Raw genomic sequence first — 25,802 nt, forward strand, 5'->3', positions numbered from 1 at the left:
CTATTTGACATCGTGGCGTTCGGACAGGTTGGACTCGATGATCCTGGCGGTCTTTTCCAACCGAGCTGATCCTGTCATTCCCCGCCGGGGAATGAATGCTCGCTTGTGCCGCTGCAGCCGCCCCGCACTGAGCGGCCCCTCGCGTCTGCCCGGGCGCATCCCGAGCGGCACTAGGCGGACGCTGTTGTTAAACCCAACCAAGCAGGCGGCAGAGGCATTTCGGGCTTGGCTCTGTTCCCGGTTAGTGCCAGCCCGCGGTCGGGGGGTCGCAAGAAGGTGAGCGATCGCCTTCCCCAGGCTCCCGTCCCGTCCCGGCCGCGAGGAGCGCCCGCCCCGCCCGCGGAACTGCGTGCGCGGCGCTTCCGGGGCGGTTCGGGGCAGCGGCGCCGGGCGGGAGGCGCCGGGCGGAGGGCAGGGCAGGGCAGCGCAGGGCGGCCCCGGCCGTAGCGGCTCCTTCCCGGGCCGGGAGCGGCTCCTTCCCGGGTCGGAGCGCCTCCCGGCGGCGGGGCCCACGGCCCGGCCTGCTCGCCATGAACATCGACGTGGAGTTCCACATCCGCCACAACTACCCCTGGGCCCGGCTGCCCGCCAGCGTCAGGCAGGTGCGGGTGCCCGGCTGCCGGCCCGGGGAGCGGCGGGGGGACACGGGGCACTCGGCCCTGCCTGCCCCGGGACAGGGCGGGCGGGCCCGCGGGGCGTGTGGAGCTCTCTATGGGGCCAGGGGGTTTGGGCTGTGCACGGCCCCTCTGTGGGGAAAGGGGGCTCTGAGTGTATGCGAGATGTCTGTGGGGAAAAGGGGGTGAGACAACGGTGTGTGCTGTGTATGAGAGGCGGGGAGCGTGTGCGTGTGTGTGTGTGTGTGTGTGGCCTCAGTGAGGAGAGGGGGACATCGGGGTGCCGTGGCCTCCCAGAGGGAGATGTGGGGTCCTCGCTTGGCTTGTGCAGGTGTCAAACAGCCGGGTCAGGTGTCCCTTATGTCACCCCCGAGTTGGGCAGCCGGACCAGGACAGGCGCCCTCGGAGCCTTGTGCAGCCCCGCGTTTCAGTAGGCAGAGAATTGTTTGCTGCAAGTGGCTCATGGAAAAGAAAACCTCATGAAATTTTGATGGCCTGGATTTAATGGGCCTCTGATAGCAAAGAGGAGGTACTGTTTCGAGTTGAGAGGAGGTTCTCGTTCCGAAGTCTTACACTGCTTTAAAGCAAATGCTGTTGAACAATGCCTGCTCTTGCACAGAGGAAGGGTGGAGAGGATGAGTAGTTGCTGCAGGCCACGAGTAATGCAATTTCTTGAGTTTGAGATTCCAGGAGCCGTAAGAGGAGAATAAATGATGATTTTCTTTACCTGTCCAGCTGAGTGCCATATTGTTGGCTTTGTGATTCAGGATAGAAAATATACTAGTATTTATCGCATTATTTACTTTAATGTACCTTCTGGAATACTGTTTTGTCTGCTTTATTGTTAGTATAGTCCTTAATATTTTTGTCCTTTGAGGAAACACTTGGCTCCCTCTTTGGATATTTAATCAATTCCAGACCTTGTCTCTGATATCAGGTGTTGCTTTTCTAATACCTGATTCTGCAGTTTGTGTGCAGCTTTCTTGTTTATCCCACATGTGCAGTAAAGTACCTTTTTGTTAAAGGATCTCTTTTAATATAAGCATCAATGAAGGAATCAGGAGAGGCAAGAAAAAAACCAAACAACCCAGATCACTTGTTGAAGATGCAGAGTAGAAGAGTAATTTGGGGAATATTGAGGGGATAGTTCTTGAAATAAGGCATCTGAAGCATGAACCAAAGTTCTCTTTTTATCTTCTTTCATGATAGTCAAGTAACGTGCTGTGCTTGTTCCTTAATCTCGTGACCCAGGATCACTTGATAGTTTAACTTCCGCAAAGCTGCAACTTGAGCTGTTTCACGGTGTGGTTTTTTTTGGTGTTAAAAGTTTCTTAGGTGCAGTAAATAAAGCTTCACATCATTCACCATGCTTGTTTGTGCTACACTAATTCTGGGTAATTTCTCAAGGCTGAATGACACTGACTGCTTGGTAAATGTTTGATGCATCATGTCTGATATGAAAATCAGATGCTCGCTTTTTATCAGAGTGGTACTAGGAAAAAATGATTGCTTAAATATGCATCCTGTGTAGAGACTTATTTAAAGGTGTTTTTGAACTCATAGAGACACTAAACATACTGTCGTGTTGAACTGGGGGGGCTCCCTGAGCAATGGCAACTGCCTGCATATGTTTCCTCATAAGACACTTTGCAGTGGTTTAACTGCAAGGTGGGGGTTGTGCAAGTCAGTTAAAAGGCCTTTATGTTTTCAAGGGTCTTGGGAACTCCCAGAGGGAATATGAGAGGCAAGTTGTGCTCTACAGCATCCGCAATCAGCTGCGCTACCGGAATAACTTAGGTGAGTAAAGAAGCCAAGTAACTTCTGAGTCCTGCCCCACTCTTCTGTGTGGAAGCTTGTCTCTGCTGTAAAACTGCAAGAGCAAATCCAGTTCAAAGGTCCTTCCTTCCCTGAAAACAAATGCTTCTAAATAATAAAAGCATGAAAAATCCTGACTTTTGAGTCCATTTGACAACTTCTCTAGCTAAGCACTCTTGAAGGTTACGGAGTTGGCAGGTGGAACTGAATTCCTGCTGTAGTTCTGCTGCTATTTTCCTAGAAATTAAGAGAAGGTTTGTCTAGTTAAGCCTGTCACTAGGTTAGATGCAGACAGTTATCCTGACTCACAGGAGCTTTTGGCTATGACTTGTTTACAGACTTTCAATTTAGTTCACATTGACTGAATCCATTTTTCTTCCCAAAGCAGATAATAATTTCAATAATTAAAAGATAATTTTTGACAAGCTGCATGAGTTTTATCTCAATGGGCCACTTCCTGGTGACCTTTTAAATAAATCTGCTCCTTAAAGTCTCTGAGGCTACTTGTATCATGTGTAGAAATCCTTGAATGCTGAATTCCTTGCACCACTACTTTATTTTACTTGTAGTTTTCTGTCCATTGCCATTATGCTATTTTTAACCCTTTGTTGTGACACTTCTTTAAAAAGTTGAACATCATAGAACATTGTAACTTTTTCTCCCCCTGTAGTTAAGCATGTCAAGAAAGATGAACGTAAATATTATGAAGATCTGTTAAAATACAGTCGAGATCATCTCATGTTGTATCCGTATCATTTGTCTGACATCATGGTGAAAGGTCTGAGGGTAACACCGTTTTCCTATTACACAGGGATAATGGAGGTGAGTGCAGTGGGAGGGTGTTGTTCTCCTTCTGAAGGTGTTGATAATGGCCCAGTAATGCATACGAGGCAGTATCAGGTAGTTTTTTTGGTTTTGTTTATGTCTGCCAAGAAGTAAAGAAACAGTAAGGAAAGTTTGTAGAGAACTGGTTTTACCTGCAGTGTTTTCCCTTCTGCCCCATTAGCCTTTCAAGAGCTGGACTTTTGTCATATTGAGCTGGTGTGGGACTCATTCTGAGACCAGACTTTCTCTTTTGATGTCTGAGATTTGTGAGTCTTCACTTAAAACTGGAAATAAAATACCTCATTTCGACCATATTGGAAACTTTTTGAGAAGCCTGAAGCAGATCTGTTTTTATGAGAACAAGGATGGTTCTGTTTTCTGTCAGCACTCTGGCAACCATTTATTTTTGTTGGATAGTTGAAGTGCTTTTATTTTATTTTGTATATAGTGATTGCAGACGTAATGGATTAGTTGTTTGTTTATTCTGTTATTACTGTTGGCAATTCTGTGTGCTGGTTTGTTTTTGTGTAAAGAGATACAGGATTTTGTTTGTTAGTCTTTCAAGCCAACATTTTTCTTTGCAAAGCTTACATTAAACAGGAATCTCACATTTAATGTATTCAACTTACTGTGTAATGATTAATCAAGTAATTGTCAAGTTTGATAAGGTAGCTGACTTTAATAGATCTGTTTAAATTTTATTTCATTCTTAAAGTAAAAATGACAGGCAGAATTTTGGACCTACTTCTCTGAAATGATGACTTTCTTCTTGCAAGTTAGATGTTTTATTTTCTTTTTAAGGATATAATGAACAGTGAAAAAAGCTATGATTCTTTACCCAACTTCACTGCTGCTGACTGTAAGTATTACCCAGATGAATTACTGCTTTCAGTGAGTTAGAAATAAGGAGCTTCTGAAGATGGATTTGCAGGCATCTGTTTGCTTAAATATGAGCATGTGAATGAAGGTGTAAAAACATTTAAATAATGATATTAAGTGTGCCCTTCATATAAAATCTGTCAGTACAGGCAGGACTGGAATTGGGCTGGTTTGAATGCAGATAGGCATGGTGCAAAACCTTGCCTGTGTCCTTGCTTGTCCATTCCTACTTGCCTGCATTTCCTGTTGATGTATATCAGTAAACTGAGCTACTGGTCCTTTCCTAGTGTGCTTTTCTTGGCATGTGTTGGGCTGAAGGCTTTAGCAGGACACTGAGAGGTGATGCTCCTGTGAATTGGCATCAGTGTGGATTGAGGGATGATGTACCAGAAAAGAGAGGCAAGAGGATCTGGTGTTTTATGACACTCTGGATGTGCCAGATATTTTATCTATTACATCTGGGTATGGGATGAGTAGCTTAGGAAAGCAAAAACCTTCAACCTCTGGAGGAGAACAGCGTAAGATCAATAGCATACTCAGAAGTCTTACAGAGCAAAATGTAAACTGATGGCACAGGGACGTTATTAACCTGCCACTGAAATGTTTTCTATAGTTAACACATAATTCCTTGCCTTTGGTATGTATTCATCAAGTTTTTTTTTAAGGATAGTATGTAGTCAGATGAGGAGTAGCCTGCAGATTTTGGAAACAGTTTTAGTTTTAGAAGGATATTCTCAGTTAACTGCTGGTTAGCCTTTGTGTAATGTTCACAGCAGGGAAACAGATGAAGAACTTTCCTCAGCACCATTTTGCTTGTTGGGAATCTAGTGTTAGTCAGGAGTTTGAAGAAAGAGGAGGTTTTCCTGTTTTTGTTTGATTTCTGCTGCCCCCCAACAATTCTATTATCTTAGCACAGCTGCAGATTAGTGACTGCAGTGTAATTGACTTAAACTTCCTTAATTAGATTTTTTCATAAATGCTAGTGTTGAACTAGAAGTTGGAGTCAAAGCTGAGACAGAATATGGCTTAAAACTAATGAATAGATTTTTTCTATCTGTTCATGGTTCCTTAATGATCGAAGGCTAGAGATTATGGAATTAAATTTTGATTCAGTTTAACTCAACTATATCTTAATCATATTCCTTAGAAGATTAAGTGGCCTTTTGTGTCTCTAGTTCTTAGAGTTCTAATTCAGTGCATGGCATGGGCTTTGTTAAAGGAAAGAAAAACTATCGCTATTAATCTGAAGTTGTTGGTGGGAGTATAGGAGGAAAGGAGTTGGGTTGTTACCTGCTACCCTGTGACTTGAGTGGTAGGGTATCTCTTTTTTTTTCCCCCCTTAACCTGTACACAGTGAAAGAATGGAGATGGACTATGGAATGAATTTAGCTCCTATAAGTGTCCTTTTATTTTGGATAAGAGTAAATAAAAAAGTAATTTAAGAAGAAGGTCTGATTCTTTGAAGAATGTTTAATATATCTTCAGCTTAAACCTGTCTTAAGATAGATAAAACCTTACTTATTTTTCAGGTCTAAGACTTCTTGGCATAGGAAGAAACCAGTATATTGATCTAATGAACCAATGCAGATCTTCAAAAGTAAGTTTGTCTTTAATTTTCCCTCCCTTTTCTTTACCCTTCTGTCCCTCTACCCCATATTATTTCATAGGAAATGAAGAATGGAATAATTTTCGGGCCCTGGTCAGTTTAATAGTGTGGCTAATTGAATGTGATGTAGTGTATTGTTAATTTTATTATGTTTCCTTGAGTTAATAAAGAGATTTTTTGTTTAAAATTAAAGTGCAGTAAAGGAAAAGGTATTAATTACAACTTTTCAATTTTTGTTAATCTTACAGTTTTGGAGCTGTACTTTATAGTACCAGATAACTAATGTCTCCAGGCCACTATAAGCAGGGACAGCTACTGGTTCTGAAAGAATTATTCCATGTTTCTATGTGTGTCATTGAGATCCCAGTTTATTTTGGAACAGTGATCCATCTAGGTGTGAATTCTTACAGTGTGTTTTTCTCTAAGGCAATGTAATGAGTGCACAGACATCCTTGGATGTGAACAGCACAGGTGGAAAGCACTCTGATGGTTGATAGAAGTAGAGCCTTTAGTTTGCAACAGTTCCTTCCTTTCTTCAGGGAACTCAGAAGTGCTCTTGCAGTAGCTCCATAGTCCTTTAACTGAAAGTAAGCTTACCAAAATATGCAGCTGATAGTGAACCAAAAAGTAATGACTGTGCAATGAAAGAGAAGCTATTTAGCTCTATAAATAAACTCTATCCTGCAGTTTTTTTCTTTCATGGATTGCCATTCACTGTATTTTTTTTAGTTCTGTGCTTATTAAGAATGTTGTGCTTTGTTCCTTAAAGTAAATTAAATATATTCCTAAAATGTGTTTTTTGGAATCACTGAACTTCTTTGAAATAACCTGTTTTTATACTTGTGCTCTCTTAACTGTTCAAATTAGAAATGTCACAAAGAGTTTAAATTTGTACTTGATCCTACTACGATGGAATAATGTGGATTTTAATTAGCAATACCTACAGTATGGATGAGCTTATGGGAAGATTTAACAATATCAGATGGAATTTTTTTTTCCTTTCTATTTCCATGTGATCTGAGAGAAGAGAGAAACTTTTACTAAGTGACAGCGCTAATAGCATGTGTGTCTCCAGTCTGTGAATATATTGTACTTAAAAATGGATGTTTATACAGATCAATTGTTATAAAGGTAAATAAATGTCTGTGCATGTGAAGTGCTCTTTATTACTCTCTCAAATGGACTGTACCACTGCAGAAATTTTTCAGAAGGAAAACTGCCCACGATCTGTTGCCTGTGAAGCCGGTGGAGATCGCTATAGAAGCGTGGTGGGTCGTGCAGGCGGGGTACATCACTGAGGATGACATCAAGGTAGTGTAGGATGGATTGCATCTCTAAATCTGGGTGAATACTGATAGTCCCCCTGAAAGCAGGGGCTTGCCTTCATGTGAAATACACAATGATTGTGTTACAAATTTGCAGCAACTCTCTTATGAGTATCTTTGAGATTGTAACTAATGGAAATTGTTATGTTTCCTTTGACATGTTCTGCTGTCTCTCCCCTTTGTACTTTCTGCACTATGTACAGTGTAGAGGTGATTTTGTATCAACCAGTTGTAACTTATGTGCATGATCATATGATTTGTAGGGAACAAGCAACAAAGTATGTTTTCTTAGATTTCATGTTGAAGCCCTGACAGGTCAGCTTTGACTGAATCTTCAGCTTCACTGTATTAACTATCAGAATGGCAGTGGATTTGATACATATTTTCTTTGTTTCTGTTCTTTGTGTCTGCTTAGTTTTTCATTGTTTGCCCGTAAAAAGCTTGTGAGATGAATTACTGTTTCATCCTCATTCTGCTTTCATTTCTCACAGGTGGTTTTTTTTACAGCCATTTCATCTGGATTTATTCTCTTCTCTAGAAGTTTTTTGTTTAGATTAGAACTTATTTAAAGCATTGATGGAATCTCTTTTTTGAAATATCTTAGGCTACTCATATTCAGACATCCCAGCAGCCCAGGGTAGTTTTTGAAGCCAATTACTTTGATATTGTAATGGGCCTCTTTCTAGAATGATTCCAATTGTGTGGCTGAACACTGTTTGGAAGTTTTAAAGAGCAAATCTTTTATACTGTGGAGTTTACTTGCCAAATTCTTGTGCAATTAATTTCCTTTCCTAGAGCATACATAATTTTGTGTGGGAACAAGCTAAAAAATGTAGAGACTTTGAACAGGAACTGCAGTAAATTCTTCAGTGCAAATATTTTGGCTAGGAATGTGGGTTACTCCCTGTACTCTTAAATTACTTATGACTGGTTTGAGCCTTTAGTGTTTGGGAGTATTTTGAGTGGCATTAAGTTGCATAGACTCATTCCTACAAGAAACTAATATGATGTTTTTTAACCTAGATTTGTACTACATCAGAGAAATCTGCTATTGATAAGATAATTGATTCAGGTCCTCAACTTGCTGGTTCCTTAGACTTCAATGTTGTTCACAGTAAGTTTTAATGAACATTTCTGATTTTAGATCTTGCTTAGTAAATTCTAGTAGTGTCTGGAAAATAGGAGAATTTATGTGTTTTAATTTGTATCCTTGCTACCAGGTGTGTGACTTCTGGTCTGAGTAGCCAAACAAAGCCAGCATCTTCAGCTGGCAAAACTAATTGAATGTAAAAACCCCACTTCTTGACAATACAGTGATGATGGTGAAAACTAAGTTAACATTTAGGCAAAGATTTGCTTATGTTTTTTAAATTGAACTTCTTTAAGCTCTGGTCATTTTGCTGTGCTGTCCTGGAAGTACTTGCAGAGTTCCAAGTGTGCTGCATCAGGCTGCAAGTGAGGAACTCTGGTTTAGGGTGACACCTGGTTGGTATTAGGTGTGGTTTATTGATCTGTGCATTGCAAATAAATATTCTACTGGGGAGGCTAATAGGAAAAATTACTTTAAAATTGGAATTGGCTGGTGGGGAAGTCTGCATTATATCTTCAGTATTTTGAAAAATGCTTTTTTCTTTTTTTCTAAAATGTTGTCCTTTTATTTAAAAAGGTTTGTATAACAAAGGATTTATTTACCTTGATGTACCAATATCTGATGACAGCTGTATTGCAGGTAAGTAAATATTTCATGTTATTATACCTATGTTTTCTCAGTTCCTTTCAATCATTCTGTAATTCTCTGTCTTGGAAACTGCTTGTCTGTATACATGTTTGTGCCCAAACAAAACATTTGAGCTATGAAGCTCTTCACTGACTAAATGTTTTCAATTCTATTAAAACATTGTTTTTATTGTATATAGGATTTATTTCAACTTGAATTCTTAGGTTGTATTGAATGCATATTTAGGCAAGATGAGATTCTTTTATGGGAGTCATGGAATGAATTAATAAGTATCCTCCTATAAGTTTGTGATGAAAAGGAAGAATAGCATAGAGAATGGTAGTTACCTTACCAAACATGCATGGGTTTTTGACTTCTTTCCAGACAGATGTAAGGTTTAAGAGATACCAGTTCTATTATTCATGGATATTGTCACCTCAATTAGTCACAGACTGTGCCTGGGGACTGTGTAGGAGTTCAGACTATCACAGCATGTGGGCTGCCCTTTGAGCAGCTTGTTGTGCTGTGAGAGGTCTCAGGGGTTTCTGAATTCACTATAATCTGCAAAGGCATAAGTTGTTTGGAGCTTGGTCATGCACCAGTACCTGACATTGCTGTATAGAGATCATTTAACTGAAAGTCCTCTAAATACAAGAGACTCACTGCTTAAATAATTGCTCTGGAAGTCTCAGTTCTGGAGTATGTGGGTGGTGTGGGATTTTTCAGAAAAAAACCCACACCACCCATACTTTTTGTCCTACTCCAATCACAGTTGTGATTTAATCTCCATCCACATTATAAAATAATTTTATGGGCTGGACACTGGAAATTATCTGTAGTTGATGAGCTGGAAAGTGCAAGGCTATGATGGAAGGTAGTGTGGCCTTAGTTTCTGTAAGAAAACATGTTGACAAGCATTACTTTCTTAAGGAGTGGGGGAATTTTAAATACGTCATATGCTGTCTTCAGATTTTTATTCTTTGTGCCTGAGAAATTCTCAAAATTGCAAATGCCATGAAAACTAAAGTGTAAACTAATTTTTCTGTTTTAGTACAGTTTCAGTTCAATAAACTGAGTTACGAGTTTGTAATTTTGATGATAAATCTTATTTCAGTGCCACCACTCGAAGGTTTTGTGATGAACAGAGTGCAAGGTGATTACTTTGAAACACTACTGTACAAGATATTTGTTTCAATAGATGAACATACTAATGTGGCAGAGGTAAGTAAAACTTGACCTGTGTCTGGGAGATAGGAATACTTGACAATGGCCCAAAACATGCTGCTAAAAATACTGAGAGATACTGGTTGATATACAGTGATTTCATTTACACATACTGCCAGGCTTAAGATGAAACCTGTAGCTTCTATAGTGCTTTTGATCTTGAAGGAGTACCTTCAGTTCAGAGAAACAATTGCATTAGCTGGAATGAATTTATTCAGAGTTGACTAAAGTAGGCTTTTATGTAAGTTAGAACTGGAACAAAGTCTGTTTTCCTAATGTGAGAAAAGTTCAAGTAATTTTTTCTTTGGCAGTGAAAGCACACAGGGTGTTGGCTTAAAATAGGAATGTAGCTTTTGCATAAGCATAGTTTGAGTATGAGAAATATGTTTTCATAAGATCTTCTCAAAACTTGCTGAATACATACCTGAAAAATACCCATTAAATATATCCAGGATTTGTTTTCCTCATTGCCTGTCTTCTGACATACGTGACTAACCTAAAATGATATATACAAGGTTAGCCTAGAAATTACTAAGTGGAAGATAGCCTCATATTTCTTCTGCATGCTTTCAAGTGGGACAGTTATGAGGCTTCATGCTCTTTTTTTATAATCTTTGATGCAGACAAAATTGTTTCTACCAGTATAGGCTGGGTTTAGAAGTAAGACCAATAAAAAGATGCTAAATCTGACAAATAGTGATTTCCTGCCCTGTCAATACTGTATTGCTGACTGGTCTTCTTGTCTTTTTATATTTTTAAGTTGGCAAACGTGTTAGAGATTGACTTATCTTTAGTAAAGGTATGTATGTACAATGCATTTGTTTAACTGGATACAGAAAGTTCACTGTCTTGCAGCCTTGGTTTCCTAGAGCAGCTCCTTATTCTGTGTGTGTGTGTGTTCTGCAGAATGCTGTGTCCATGTATTGTCGGTTAGGCTTTGCTCATAAAAAAGGCCAAGTAATAAACCTGGATAATCTTCATCCATCATGGAAGAATGTTCCTTCTGTAAACAGACTGAAGTAAGTATCTTTACTTTTTCTTAGGCTTATTTTCTCATTGAAGGGAAAACTTAGAACATCTGTTTTTAAAGCTGTTGGTTGCTTTCTAAGACTTCTGGAATAACAAGTCTCACTTGTCTTTCTAATGTGTATAAAGACAAGAATACATGATCCTCATGTTAATCTGAGGATGAGGAATGGCAATTCAGCCTGTAAGTTCAGAGTGCTCCATTTGGTGCTGTTACTTAGTGCTGGCTTTTTGACCTTTAGGTACCTAGCTACTCAGATGCCAGCAGAGAATGTATTTGTTTTAGACTCCTGGGACCAGAAATAACAGCTGTCAGTGTGCTATTATAGAGGCTGTGGTTCTTGGCACTGCTGGCAGTAAATATGTGCATAGAGTTTGCTTGTTTGCTGTCAGGACCCATTGCAATTCTGTCAGTGACACTCTCACCTAAGTGTGCATCTATATCACTTCCCAGGAAAGTGCTGTTAGTACCAGTCAACAGAGTTCTCCAAGTTGAAATGCCAAGTTGCATTCATTAAGAATTGTTAGGTGCTTTTAGTTCAATATCTGCTAAGCCATTTGAAATTACTGCTATGCCTGTTTTTAATGCTTTTTCAGACTGTGAGAACTGAGTGGATTAGATTTTTTTCCATTGGATTTTTCAATGATGGTGGTTTGATTTTTAAGATTTTTTCACAGTCTGATATTTCCAGCTCCCCAAATAAACCTTTGTGCTGAAGCTAAAGCAGGACCTTGAGGGATACTAAACTTGACTGATTTAGGGCTTGGACATGGAAAGGCATGTGTTGGGTATGCCTGTGCATGGACTACTAGCACTGGAAGGCAGAGATACTTCTCTGGTGCTGCAGTGACCGATAGATGTGGATTTTAATTCACATTAATAGGAGTACTTTGGATCCTCAAAAGATGCTGCTTTCATGGGACAGTGGGGAAAACAGAAGTCCTATACAGGAAGCTGGGTCATCAGCCACAGATACAGATACCAACAGTCAAGATGATCCAGGTTAGCACTAACAGTAAATCTTAATACATTAGGATCAATTATTTTGTGTTTATAGAGTGGTGTAGGCTGTAAACAGGTCTAGAAACAAGAGAAACACAGATTATGTAGATCCTTTTGTCACATGGACTGCTCAGTGGGGGAGGTGGTGTCTACTTCTTGGTTTAAGAGTTTTCAGCTAAATAACTTCTTTTTGAAGATGAGACTGATCTGTATTGTGGATATAAACTTGACACAAAGATACCAACTTCTGAATTAAGCTAATCAGTAGTTTAGTAGTAATAAGGGAATTTTCGTTTACTTTGTATATTTTTCCTTTTTTTTTCCTTAATGGTGCTATTTTTAAATAAAACAAGTGTGATAATCTACTTCCTTTTTGTTTTCTATTAGCTGAAACAGCCAGTGTGAGCAGCCTGAACCTGTCCAGTGGACACACAAAGCGCATTGCCTTCCTGTTTGATTCTACTCTCACTGCCTTTTTAATGATGGGAAATCTCTCACCAGTATGTCCAAATTATTTGATGTATTATGCCAAGAATAAATATGCAAAGCTTTAAATTACTTTGACATCAATATAATACTGCTTTATTTTAAAAAATAAATACTAAAAAAATCTTCTGTATTATTTGTTAAGGGGTGATTTTGTTTAGCACAACTTCTTGCCCATTCTGTTCTCAAAGAAGACAGTTTTGTTTTGTTGTTTCAGAACTTGAAAAGTCATGCAGTCACTATGTTTGAAGTTGGGAAACTATCAGATGAGAGTCTTGACAGCTTCTTGGTGGAGCTAGAAAAGGTAAATTGTTACATGTTTGACAAAATGCTTTTTCAGCACTTAAAGTGTTAAAGGGGCCAACTTCACCTTCTAAAGATAATTCTAGAAGGACAACTGTAGAATCATGTAGAAGTGCTATTAATTGCTGTATCATTTCATACCAGTCAGGATGACTGGATACTTCTGTCCTTTACCTAAAGAGTGAGTCATGGTTCTGATCTGTCTTTGTCTACTTTTTGACTATTCCACTAGCATGGCCAAGACCTGCTTTTCATTTAATACTTGCTGTAGATCACCTTTGCATAAAACCTGCAGGGTTATTACTCAGTTACAAAAATTTAGAATGCTAATTTGTTCATCTTTCCTTCCTGTGATTGGTTCTTTTGTGAACAACCTGCCAGCTGCATTTGTTTTGTTTCTTGTTCAGGTTCAGAGCACAGGGGAGGGGGAAGCACAGCGATACTTTGACCACGCCCTTACACTGAGGAACACGATCCTGTTCCTGCGGCACAATAAAGACCTGGGCGCGCAGGCTGTGCAGCCTGATCAGCCAAACAATGGTACTGTCAGCACATCTGCAAATCCTAAATTGGTTTACTTACCTGCTATGGACACAGCTTTCTGCCCTTGCTGCTCTTGTAGCAGTCAGTATCCTACTTGTTTAAGTATTTTGGAATATTTTTCATCATCCTTTGAGCCTGTGTTACTGGGTTTGCTTGTTGAATGACAGATTTGATTGCCAGGGCTTGCACTGAAGATCCAGAGCAACAGATTAAAGCATAATAAAGGCAAGACAAGCTGAACTTGAAAGAGAGATTGTTTCAAATCACATGCTTCTGAAAACCATATAGAAGAGTCAGGTGTTCTGTCAAATAAACATTTTTCAAGCCATGAAAAGGAATGTATTCTTCTAACGGGAACAATTTTTTAGGTTTTTCTTTTAAAACTAAGTTAATTTTCTCAGTATCTCTGTGTTTATTTCCTGTGTTCAGTTAGTTGGTGAGGAATTAGTTCAGTGTCAGCCCTCATACCTAGAATTGCTAAAATTTTGTACAGATTTATTAAAATTAGCCCAATTGTTTAAAACTTCATTGTGGGAAATGCTGTATTCATGGCTTAGCAGAGAATAGAAAATCTGAAATCATAGTTTCTGTTTGTGTGTTCCATTTTAAATTATAATTTAAGAATCTTGTGTTTTGAACATAGGGTTCCCCTTGGACCTGCTACGATGTGAGAGTTTGCTTGGTTTGGATCCAGCTACCTGCAGCAGAGTTCTCAACAAAAATTACACTCTGCTGGTTTCCATGGCACCACTCACCAATGAAATTCGACCTATTAGCAGCTGTACACCCCAGGTGAAAAAATCTGTCAGATGTCCCTTTTAAAGTGACAAAATCATTAATATGTAGTATATCACTGTAATTAATCTAATAAAAGAAAAATTGAGTTGAGTAAAAATGTGAATATTAGGTAAATTAACTCTGTTTAACTTAGTAAGAGTTTTCCTGTTCAATTTAGAGTCAGTGACAGATATTTTGTTCTTGAATTTAGAATTACAGAAAATACGTTACTGTCAGCTTTCTGTGAATACTCTTGTGTCACTGGACTGAGTACCTAGAATATAGTTAGTGGAGAGTAATACCTTTGTATTTCAGTGCTCAAAAGCTAGATTTGTATTTCTTTTAAACTGTTTCTTCTTAAATTAAATCTGTATGAGTGATGGTTGCAATCTGAAGTTATTTATAATTTCTTGAATGATCTCTCTTCAGCATATTGGGCCTGCAATACCAGAAGTCAGTTCAGTTTGGTTCAAGCTGTATATATACCATATAACTGGACAAGGACCACCCTCCCTGTTGCTCTCTAAAGGAACACGTCTTCGAAAACTCCCAGACGTTTTTCAGGTAGTCTGTGTGTGGATTTACTCTCCCTTCCTTCTCCAAGTGTTTCAAAGATATCCTGTATGCTATTTAGAGAAAACAGGTGAAGTCAGAGGTACAGTTCATTGTAGATGTTCCTTTTCTAGAAGCAAGTTTTGTGCAGCATCTTGATTTGTTTTCTTTTGAAGTTCTGATAAAGGAATGCTGCTTCTATCTCTCCCTTTGTCAGAATGTGACTCCAGTATATTTAATGCCACCCCTTTCAAGTTAAGTGTAAAATGTGGCACTGCTGTCTTAATAATTGAGGTTTGTTAACCCATCCATAGAGGGTGTTAGAAAAATGTAGAAGAGCTGTGTGGAAAGATGGAGACCTAGCATATTGTGCTTTTTTCCTAGCATCGTGCAAGAAACATCACTTCTACATACAATTCTTCCTGGTTTAGAAGATGGCTAACATGATCACTTTCAGTTTGTCCAAATCTGTGCTGGAGACTTTGGAGTTATTGGGTGTAATTGTTCCTACAATTTAAATGACAGAATAATTTAATAAAGGTTGCATTAGGTTGGACAAAAGGTCTTCCTAGCCCCATAACCTGACTTGTAGCAGTGTCTGGCAGCAGGGAGAAGCAGCACATTATGTAATACTTCCTTTTAAGACATTTCCACTCTCCTGCATGTTCTGGTCTTGATCTCCCTGGCTGCATGTGATTCTCTGTACACAGAGATTGTGACTGGAATTGTTGGCTCTGCACTGATGTGTTGATTTCCTCAATTCCTTCCAGCCTGGAATCTGCCTAACTTTTTATCATCCATAGAGTGCTTTGGCAAGGAGTCCCACAAAACAGCACAGGTGATCAACTTCTGCCTGAAAGATCTCAGATGCTGCCTTCTCTCATTCTGAGATACTAGTAAAGACAAATGTAGCACAAAGGAGCACTGCTGGGTGTTCTCTATACTAGACAAATGTTGGTGGAAGTGGCCATGACAGCTTCTAATCTTGCCTGAACCAAAAAATCTTTGCGTCTATTGACTTTGCTTTGGAATGCTGGGGGCATTTAGCAGTGTTTGGGTATTGCTGTTCACAGTGGAATTTGTAAAATAGTATTGTTTAATTTTATAAGTGCAGAGAGGCCTCTAAAGTTTTCATCTCACTTTTTTCATCCTGTAGATACGTGAGGAATTAAATGTTTTAGAAAGGTGTGGAGACATTCAGAGAGGGAGTGCATTCTTTGGTGTACCTATATCAGCAGTCCTCTCTAGCATTAGGATTTGTAGATTGCTCTCAAACCTTTCATGTGTCCCTTCCCTTTATGATTTCAAAAGTTTTGTAGATTACCTGTATTTCTAAGATTTACTGTAGGATCACATAGGATTAAGTGAATCGAGTCTTCTAGAGCAGAAAGCATTTTCTAAGGCCATTGGTGATGACCTTGATTCAAACCCTGGTTTGTCATTAGTTTAAACCACTTGTACATGTATGGACTGTGCACTTTTGTTAGTAAAGAAGCATTCAGCATGGTAGCCTTGGAAAACTTCAAAATACTGCATGAATTTCAGTGTGCTGACAGGACAGATTTTCTTCATCTAAATGATCTCCCAGTCTGGATATTTTTTTCCTCTATGGGAATATGAGTGCTTCTCTCCTGCTGCTGTTCTGTAACCTCATTTTCTTAGGGAATTGTCAGGATATTTCTGGAAATCTTATGGAGATGCAGTGGAACTCAATCCTGAAAACTGAGAAACTAGGAAGTTATTTGTGGTTTTGTCTTCCTGTTCCCCACTCTGTCCTTGATAGATATTTTGGGTATTGATTTATCTTTGTTCTTTGCTGATAGTGTTAGTTTATCCAGCTTATATTTTGCTTTTAAATTTATGTGGGATTATATTCATCTCCTCTTTGCTAGAAGGCTGCTGCAATGGCCACATACTTTTACAGGATTTGGTGACAGATACTTCCTGTCCAAAAGAGCATTTTAACTTTGAGGTTGGAAAACCTCAGGATCTCAAAGGTCTTTACCAAGAATACAAACATGAGTGATTATTGGTTACAAGTAGAGCACTGTAGAGCTGTAATTACCTATAACAACCTCCTAGTTGTAATGATATGCTAATGCCTAGCTCTCATATTTCACTTTATATGCTTGGATAATTCATTGCTACTACACACACTCTTAATTTCTCTCTTCCAGGGTTATGATCGCTTACTAGTAACGTCTTGGGGTCACGACCCAGGAGTAGTTCCTACTTCAAATGTGCTCACAATGTTGAATGATGCTTTAACTCATTCTGCTGTTCTGATTCAGGTACAGAGTGCTCTGTATAAATGATGAAAACCTGCATAATTTTTTGAGTTAACCTGTTCTGTGGTAGAGGATATTAACAATGTAGAAGGGCTACACTTTTGCCAAGAGCCAAAAAATACATTTAACTTTGTAGGCAGTGCTGCTGTGATTCAGTGGTGGTTAAGACACAGGTTTTGAACTGAATTCACACTATGTATGTGTTATTGTATAATGGGTAAGCATAATGAGTTTTGGTAGCTAAAGTAGGGGAGATAGTAAACTGGGATGAAAGTGAAGGGTCCACAAGGGTTTTAGAGAGCAGTGACTGGTATTATGAACTGTTATTTAACAAATACAGCTTTTCAGACTGCTTGGTATTTGGCTCTTACAGTAAATTATGAACAAAACATGCTGTTTATTACAAGCAGAATAAGTTGGGTTTTTCTGTTTGGAAGAATTAAAATTGTTTCCTTATCAATTTCTTTGGTTCAGTTGAACTCTCAGAATTAATAATTTAAATAAATAGATGTTTAATATTGTAGCAAACATAAAATTACATGTTCTCAAAGGCCAGCTTGTAAGCAGCCTGTGACTGCTGAAAAATGTTCTGTATGCAGGAGTGGGAAGTCCCCTTTGCTCCAGAAGTGCTCAGCCTTTTGAAAATATTTTTATAGCCAGTAATTGGAGAGAAAAATTATTCCTCTTCAATGAAACTTAACCTCACTGTGTTTACCACATGCATTTTAAGAGCAAAGGTGGGGTACTTCAATTATTTCAGCTGAGCAAGATGTTCAATGCAAAAATACCTCTATTAGTTTGTTTCATGAGCTTGGGTGCTACTCCTTAAAAAGGAGCACAATTAGGACTGAGCTAAGCTGATGAGTAATTTTTCTGTTCCTAATTTAATTTCTTGATGTTCAGGGTCATGGCATGCATGGAATGGGAGAAACAATGCACATACCTTTCCCTTTTGATGAAGCTGAGCAACAGGGAGGTAATGGATCATCTTCTGTGTAATTTCTGCATTACATTGTACATCTGTTGCACATCACCTTCTTTCAATAAGGTTGCAATAATCCTTTTCAAACAATTTTGTTGATCTTATGAGTCATATGAGAAAACGGAAAGTTTTAAATGGTTGACAAGTCTGTTCTGATCTTAGACATATGACCTTCCCCTTTCTATCTTCTCTGACCTCATTAGAATGTGTTTTTTGGCCTCACTTATTTCCTAACACAGATGTAAAGAATTATTAACTAGCATATTTATTAACTGCATAAGTAAATCTTTTATAAGTAATATTATATTGAGCATTTCTTAACTGTAAGACAGGTGAGGCCAAAACTGAACAAACTTACCTTGATTATTAGCACCAGAAACCTACTATCATGGTTTTTTCCTCAGGAAAAGTTTTGCTAGCAAAATCTATTCCTTCAAAGTCTGCCTAGCTCAACTGATTTTGAAAGGCAGGAATTAATAAGTTCTTATTACTCCTTGGTGAAAAGGAGAGAAGCTTTTTGAGGTTGAGGCTATAACCTCTCCAAGTGAGAGTAGTCATAAAATATGAATTTCCAGGTACAAAATCTAAAATTATTTAGGCCACCACTTAGAAAAGTCTGGGCCAAGTAGAACTAAAACTAACTTCCTAATTTAGTTTTTACTAGGTTCAAAATTTGTTACTATTATATTTCCTGTCTCTGATATGTCTGGTTTTTCATCTAGTATGAAGTTGGAAGAAACCCTGAAGTTAGAATCTCTCAAGTTTTGACATGAACAACTCGGTGTTGAAATTTCTTGTTAAGCTCTAATGCTGTATTCTGATTCTTCAGAATTCCAGCTATGTGAGGCATGTATCTTGCATTGCATCTGCCATAAAAGACTCTGACACTGAAAGAGCTGGACCCCTGATTCCTAGCTGAACCTTGCCATTTCTGCTGTCTGTGTAGGAGAGAGATTATCTTTGTTTGTATTTTTCTTTCTCCTTGGCTCTCTTACTATACTATAAAATACCACCTCATGCTTGGTGTTATCCCATATCTAATAATGTGATCACTAAGATGGAGCAGGAAAAAGCAGGAAAACAAGCAGGAAAAATCCAAATAAAAAACTTACCCTGGCCTAGAGAAGAACCACATGGTTGTGGGGAGGCCTCTTTTAAAGTACACTGGAATATGTTTTGTTTCCTCCTTAGACTTCTCTCGTGTGAACATGGGCATTCATACAGCTTTAAAAATACTGAGAAACAAAGTGGACTTGCAGCATTTTTGTGGCTATGTCACAATGTTGAATCCTTCAAGTCAACATGCTAACAGAAAGCTGAGTGATGCTTCTGATGGAAGAGGTTGGTTACCAGTAATTGTCTTTTTTATCTGTGTCCCCTTAATTTCACATACAGTCACTTGAGCAAAGGATTAAATTCTTTGATTTGTAACTTTACAATATACTATCCAACACAGATAGGAACTAATTTTGAGTGTAAATCTATTGGCAGTAGGCTTACTTCCTAATTCTTCTTTAAGACTGGCTCAGAAATACCAAATAGAGATTGATAAATAACTGAACTATAACAGTCAATAAAGGGAAGAAATACTCTTTTAATTATAAAAAAATAAATTGTAACATTTTTATATGCCAGAGCTTAAACTTTCATAAGTGCTGAGGATCCCTAAATAACTCTTCAGTCCTAAAATGAGTCCATCCCTATGTTTCTCCCTATCCCTTCTTCCAGTTTTATAGCTTTATAGGCCTTGGGTAAAGGTAACTAAGCTTCTATTCATGTGCATGTTTATGTAAGAATTACTTTGCCTTTAGGAGAGACTGAACTGGCATCAGGATCAGATGTAAATGGGAGCACAGAATCATTTGAGATGGTAATAGAAGAACCCTCAATGGATTCTGCAGTCAGGCAAAGCCTTGAAGGTAAAAACATGACAAATGGCTTGTGCTAAATATTACCTTGTTTTTAAGGATGTGAATTCATTGTTTGATTATTCTCTGGGACAAGTCCAATGCGAAATTTCTCCTCAGATTCCCTTAAATATTTGAGCAGTTCAGTAAATGAGCTGTCTTTAAAAAGCATGAGCTGTCTAGGGAACCAAATCTAACATTTTTGACCCCAGAATGAGCTTTCTTGCTTTCTTTTTCTTACACTTTGGTTATCTCTTGTTCTTTCTGTAGTACCCACAACTGAACTGGAATGGGTTCCCCTGGAATTATGCTTTGGCATTCCACTTTTCAGTTCTGAATTGAATCAGAAAGTCTGCAGAAAAATTGCCACTCACGGATTATGTAGAAAAGAAAGGTGAGCTGTAATTTATTGGTTGCAGGTTTAACAGATGGTGTGTCTGGAGCTTCTGCAAAAAGAGATACCTACAACTCAATGACTATAAACCAGAACTGAGCTATGTTTATAGAGTAGCTAATTCTGATGTGTAAGGGAGGTTTTTTTGGCTCATACATGTGTACAACTAGTCTTCACTTGTGATAAGACTAAGATTAGGCTTTTTTTTATAGTTTCTGTAAAGCAAAAATTAATTCTTTGTTGCAAACTGTCTGTAGGCAGATCAGGAAAAGAGTAAATTGGGGTGCCTTCCTACTCATATTCCTCTCCTAGCCTAGCACAGGCTTTTTTTCCTCCTCCTAACTGTTCTAGAATGGGGGACGAGAGCTTGCTGGTAATGCTTTGATATAAAATGCATTTAGCTCTTAGGGAAATTTTCTTTACAGTTGGTATCATGGCTTAGTCATTGCTTAGGATCCAGCTATCTAATGCTTTTTACTGCAGCTTTTCTTTATGAAAGATTATTCTTTCAACAATGGGATTTTGGGCTTTGTTTGTTTTGTGAGGGGGTTGGTGGGGCTTTTTGTGGATTTTTTTGTGGGTTTTTTTTTCCCCTAAGGCACAGTTCTGGAAATCAAAAGTAAGGCTGCTTGAAAAGAAGGCTTAAGGCTATTATTATAGTAGTTGACCTGTTTTTAGCAGGGTGTCACTAATAAACTTCTTAAAAGTCATGTTAGCAGACTGTCCTGGATAAGAATGAGTCTAGTATATTACTTATTTTACATAAAATAATATTTTTCAATTGCAGTAGTTTCATTTTATTCAGTGTAAATGGTATGGAAAATAGCTTTTACCTGACTAGACTCAAAGCAGATGAGTCAAGCACCTATTCAGTGATGACAATATTATCAAGCTTTATGTGAGAAAGCTTTTGTCACATGATGTTAGAAACTGCTGGAGTTATTTGTGAGCAAGTTATTACAGGGGTATTTCACTGGTAAAAAATTGTGTACCTTGACCATGGCTTATTTTCTTTTGTTTTTTACAGCCTTCAAAAACTCCTACATTCCAGTAGAAAGCTGTCTCTTCAGGTCCTTAATTTTGTTCATTCATTCCAGGTAAGGAGCAATAATCCAGATGTTAGATTATGTTAATTGTTCTGTATGACCTATCATCCTTTCTGCCCTCTTACTTGCCTTTCTTGGGTGTATGAAAACATACATGGTTTGTTTTATTTGCCTTTTCTTTAAATGGTGACTGTATTAAGCACTCAAGAACTATTTGAAAGACAAAGGAAGTACTTCCCTATCCCTTTTTTAGCCTCATTTAAAACTTGACTCAACTCTGTGGCTGCTTCCACTGCATAATTATTTTAATTGTTTTTTATGGCACTTGCTCAGCAAAGTTGTCCTTCATTCCTCTGTTGTAACAGAGCCTACTCTGGTGGTTATGTGGTGGCTGCTTGGATATGTTGGAGAGATTTACTGAAAAGCAGGGAGATGCTAAATGTATCTGCCTCTCAAATCAATGTTTCCATATTAAAAAACAAAATATATTAACATGGATTGCGTGCCAGTTACTTTTGTACTTGTCCTAAGATCCTCTAGACCTTAGTGTTCAATGAGTGTAAATATGTAAAACTACAGACTGTGGAAGGATTTTTTAGGAGTGTAGGTAGGAAAGAGGGATCTTTTGTAGTAAGCAAAGAGGAATGTCAGGTCTGCAGCCTGCTCTAATTCTGCATGGAAGCAAGCCATGTGTAACATGGAATCTGCTTAGGTGCTCTGTATTATGATACTTTTTCTCTAAAACTCTGTTTTCAATAAGATAATGAATTTGCAGGTTACTGAACCAGTTAGTGTTATGGATGGTGTCATCCTGAAACTGTTTCCTGATGAGAATGTTAGAGATTCCCAGTAGGTTTGAAGCCCTGAAACCAACTGTCAGTCTCAAGTGGCTCCTGTCCTAATGTGTTAGATGTTATCTCTGAGATACACTTTCTAGATGATGGCCATAGAAAGGGAAAAAAAAGGTGCTGCTGTGCGTTTTAGGATGAGAAAACCAAACTTCTGGGAAATGATACCCCTCAGCATAAGGTCAAGTAATTTCCTCCCAATATGTGTATCCATCTTAGCATGGTAAATAGCAGTCTGATAGATGTCCTGAAGATTTTAGAGTTTTCCATTCATTTTTTCTAGGTCTTCAGTTTTAAGTCTCAAGCTTCTCGGAAGGTTTCTTGAAAACCAAATCTTACATGGAAAGATGCAGCTGAGGCATCTGTATACTTACTTTATTTTGTTTATTCTGTTTTTACTTTGATAAATATTTGATATTCACTGAATTATAGTAACACACTTTGGAAACTCAGAGTGTATTTGCAGATTAGATTAACCTGTCATATTCTTTGTTTGTAAGACACAGTTTTTTGTTTTGCTTTTAGGAAGGAATCTCAACGCTGGATCAGCTCCATGATGCTGGTTCTTCAAGTTCACTTCTGCAGCCAATTTCTGCAGACATGGGTGTTCCTCTTCCTGCCAAGAATCTCATGTTCAAAGAAGGTGTTTTATCTGAATGGAATGGATGGGCCTCTTCCTCAGTTCTTTTCAACCACACCTAGGGAACAGGTCAAATAGAGGTTCTTGTGTATTGATCACTAAATGCCTTTCTTCTATTATGGTTAATTCCTAGTGCCAACCACTAAGAAGTGTATGCTGCTGCTGCAGCATAACCCGTGTAAAAATAGTGTTACAAAATGTGTTGTGTTGCAGTACTGGAGAAGTACTTAAACTGTCTAGAACTTGTTACTCATTACTGCATATCTTGCTGCAACAGAGAGCTTTTTAGCTGTCAGCACTATTTTTATCTTGAGACAATCTTTCTTTTATAACTAAACATGCCCTTTCTAGGCTTTCTGATGATTGTTAAATTTCTATGCTGTCACCACAAAATTGCAATAGTAGTTTTCTATGTTCGTTACTCAGACATAAATTCTGTTTAGTTTTGTACTGTATTACTGAAATTTTTTCTGTATAAAGGTAAGAGACTTAGCTCTTCCTCTGAGAGCTCAGTGATACCAACTGATTAAATAAAAATATCATGATGATATGGGGCATTAAGGATTGTTGAATTCTGTAGTTCAGCTTAACGGTGGGGCCTTGACAAATCATACAGTGGAAGGAAGAGGCTGAGTTAGTGCAGACTCAGTGTCCTGCTGATGACCTAAGGCCACTTTGAAGATGAGTGGTGCACTTCCATCTCTGTCAGTATTTGGTGGAGGTATGGAATTGTGGAAGATCTGAGGTGGTTATCTCTGTTTGCAGAGTTCTTAAAGATAATGGATTCATCCTCCTCTTGGTGTGAAACCAGGAGTGTCTGAAATTTGATCCCACTGGGAGACTTTGGCTGTAATTTGAAGCTGGTGATGATTCCTGTGGGAAATTCCTGTTGTCATAAAGTGAGTTTAAAGTAGATAACTAGTTCTGTCCTGTTGATTAATGTTTGAAAGAACAGAGCTCTTGATTTTTCACATCAGTTGTTAGCAAAGGAAGATAAGAGCAGAGGATGTGAAGACAGAAAATCCAGTGAATCTGTGTTCCTTGAACTATTAGCTGTTGATCATGAAAAAAAATTAACAGTAAGCTTTTTCATCTAAAATCATGTTCTGGCTCTGTTTGTAGGGGATGACTTTATGTAGCATGACTTTGTTTATATTAGGTATTAACAACTTTTTGCCAGCTTAAAAAATTCTGTTCCATCAAGCACACAAGGAGGACAAGCAATGTAGTTTGTGAAGACTTCTCTGCTAGCTCCCTTCTTTACTAGAACTGCCTTGTTTTAAATAGTCATAACTAAAAATGAGACTTAATCATCCTGCCATTACTGTCCTGCAATACACAGTGGGTCAAGGATCTGTGGCACAGGTGGTGCTGAACAGCAGCAAGGTGAAAAGGGCAACATTTGGGTTTGTATCTTGTCCTGCATTAAAAAAGCATGTCAAAAGCTTGAAGAGGACAAAAGTACAAATGTATAGGATAATGCAGTGACTTAATTTAAAACTGTGAAGATCCCATTCTTTTTCACTGGCTTTGTGTACATTCCTGAAGTGTAAGCATAGGACTTGTCCTCTAAGAAACTGGAAATCTGTAGTGCTTCAGTTTGCTCAGTGCTGCTTTCTTACATCAGTTTTGTTCTGGAATTTTACCAGCAATAGCTGAACTTAGCATTCTGCATATATCACAGTTACATCACCCATATGAAGTTGATAATTTACACTACTGTGACTTTTTGTACTGGACATACATACTCTCTATAGCGGTTTTTAAGTTGCCTTATTTCCTCCAAAGTAAATTGAAGAGGAATTGGATGTCAATCTGCTATAAATGGCTGAGAAAACCTTTACTGTGAGAACTGTTACATGGAGATGAAGCCAAGACCTGGCACTGTAGAGGAATTCAGCAGTAGTGATGGCTTACACTTCCAGGGCTATAGGTGTTACTTTAAGTGCTACTGTGAGCTGCAGTGGGTGAGCTAGTTTGCTGTATTGTATTAAATTTTGCCATGCACTATCCATGTATGTAAAGTGAAGATAGTGCAAGTTGTATGAAAGTTTGAAAATAGATGAAAACTTACTGTTCTCACTGCATATTCTTCAGTGTTGCTAAGTGAAGGATATTATCCTTTGTTACTAGGTTGTCTAAAGTAAAGTTTCTCAATAAAAGTAGTCTGCTCCTCAGAGTTGGTTAATACCCATAAATCTTACAGTTAATGGTGAGAATTCCAGATGTGTTGCAGTTTGTTAGAACTCAAGCCACTCTTACTTAGGGGCTTCAACACTAGTTTAGGAGCTTAAATATTCAAATCTGCATATCTGAAGTTTACTGAATAAATTGTAACCAAAGAAGTCTATTGAAATTCCTGAAACTCTATTACAGCAACAGTGATTGGGATGGTCAAGAGGCTTCAAACTTATGTGACTTTTGTTTTAAATATGGTGTAAAAACCCAACAGGTCTCAAAGATCTTCATACCAAAAGAATCTATTTTATATTGTATTGCAAATAAAGACAAATTAAATCAATTTCTTTTCTTCAGGTAGTTTTATTGACTGGGGGAAAAAATCACATGCATTACACATTGTAAAGCTGTTTTAAGTTTCTGTTTCAGCAAGATTTTTAGCTTGAAGACAGTTTGGCTTTGTGCTCTGGCACAACCCAAGTAGTATTGAAGCTAGATGGATATACCTGAAGATGTTCAGGAGCCAGCTAAGAAGTGTGTTACGTTTGTTTTCAGGTTTTTTTTGATCATGGTTTATTGCACTTTTTTCCTTCATTGTTTTCAGATTTTCCCTTACTTTCTTGTTCAGTGTTTCAAATGGTTTGTATTTTGGAAGTTTTAAGTACAACTGTAACTGAATACAGTTGTGCTTTTCTAGTGTGTCATTGTTAATATTATACATTGAATTGTACAAAGTCTGTGTTCAATTAAATTATTGACACATGTAACAAATGTTTACAAATAAACTGTGGTGTAGGTCAAACCATGTGCAGAATCCTTCTCAT

At 38.3% G+C, this 25,802-nt stretch overlaps 1 protein-coding gene across 1 annotated transcript; it reads left to right on the forward strand.

Moving 5' to 3' along the window:
* Positions 1-407: 407 nt before the first annotated feature.
* Positions 408-25,780, forward strand: FAM91A1 (family with sequence similarity 91 member A1). Its single transcript, XM_066566137.1, has 24 exons — positions 408-602; positions 2,327-2,411; positions 3,100-3,251; positions 4,056-4,113; positions 5,663-5,730; positions 6,937-7,050; positions 8,088-8,178; positions 8,731-8,793; positions 9,896-10,002; positions 10,766-10,804; positions 10,912-11,024; positions 11,916-12,034; positions 12,422-12,534; positions 12,738-12,824; positions 13,231-13,363; positions 14,010-14,158; positions 14,573-14,707; positions 16,873-16,986; positions 17,887-17,959; positions 19,157-19,306; positions 19,777-19,884; positions 20,143-20,266; positions 21,294-21,363; positions 22,686-25,780. Exons 1-24 carry the CDS (start codon positions 531-533, stop codon positions 22,860-22,862), a joined length of 2,514 nt encoding a protein of 837 aa, XP_066422234.1. The 5' UTR covers positions 408-530; the 3' UTR covers positions 22,863-25,780.
* Positions 25,781-25,802: the final 22 nt, after the last annotated feature.

This window comes from Molothrus aeneus, chromosome 1 (genome assembly GCF_037042795.1).
Source record: "Molothrus aeneus isolate 106 chromosome 1, BPBGC_Maene_1.0, whole genome shotgun sequence".
Taxonomy (NCBI): Eukaryota; Metazoa; Chordata; class Aves; order Passeriformes; family Icteridae; genus Molothrus; species Molothrus aeneus.

What these genes read in the sequence shown, in the direction of transcription:
- FAM91A1 (XM_066566137.1), top strand. Translation starts at nt 531, where the DNA reads ATGAACATCGACGTGGAGTTCCACATCCGCCACAACTACCCCTGGGCC. An exon ending in AACTCCCAGACGTTTTTCAG is followed by an intron (nt 14,708 to 16,872) that starts GTAGTCTGTGTG and finishes TCTCTCTTCCAG; the next exon opens with GGTTATGATCGCTTACTAGT. An exon ending in ATTTTGTTCATTCATTCCAG is followed by an intron (nt 21,364 to 22,685) that starts GTAAGGAGCAAT and finishes TTTTGCTTTTAG; the next exon opens with GAAGGAATCTCAACGCTGGA.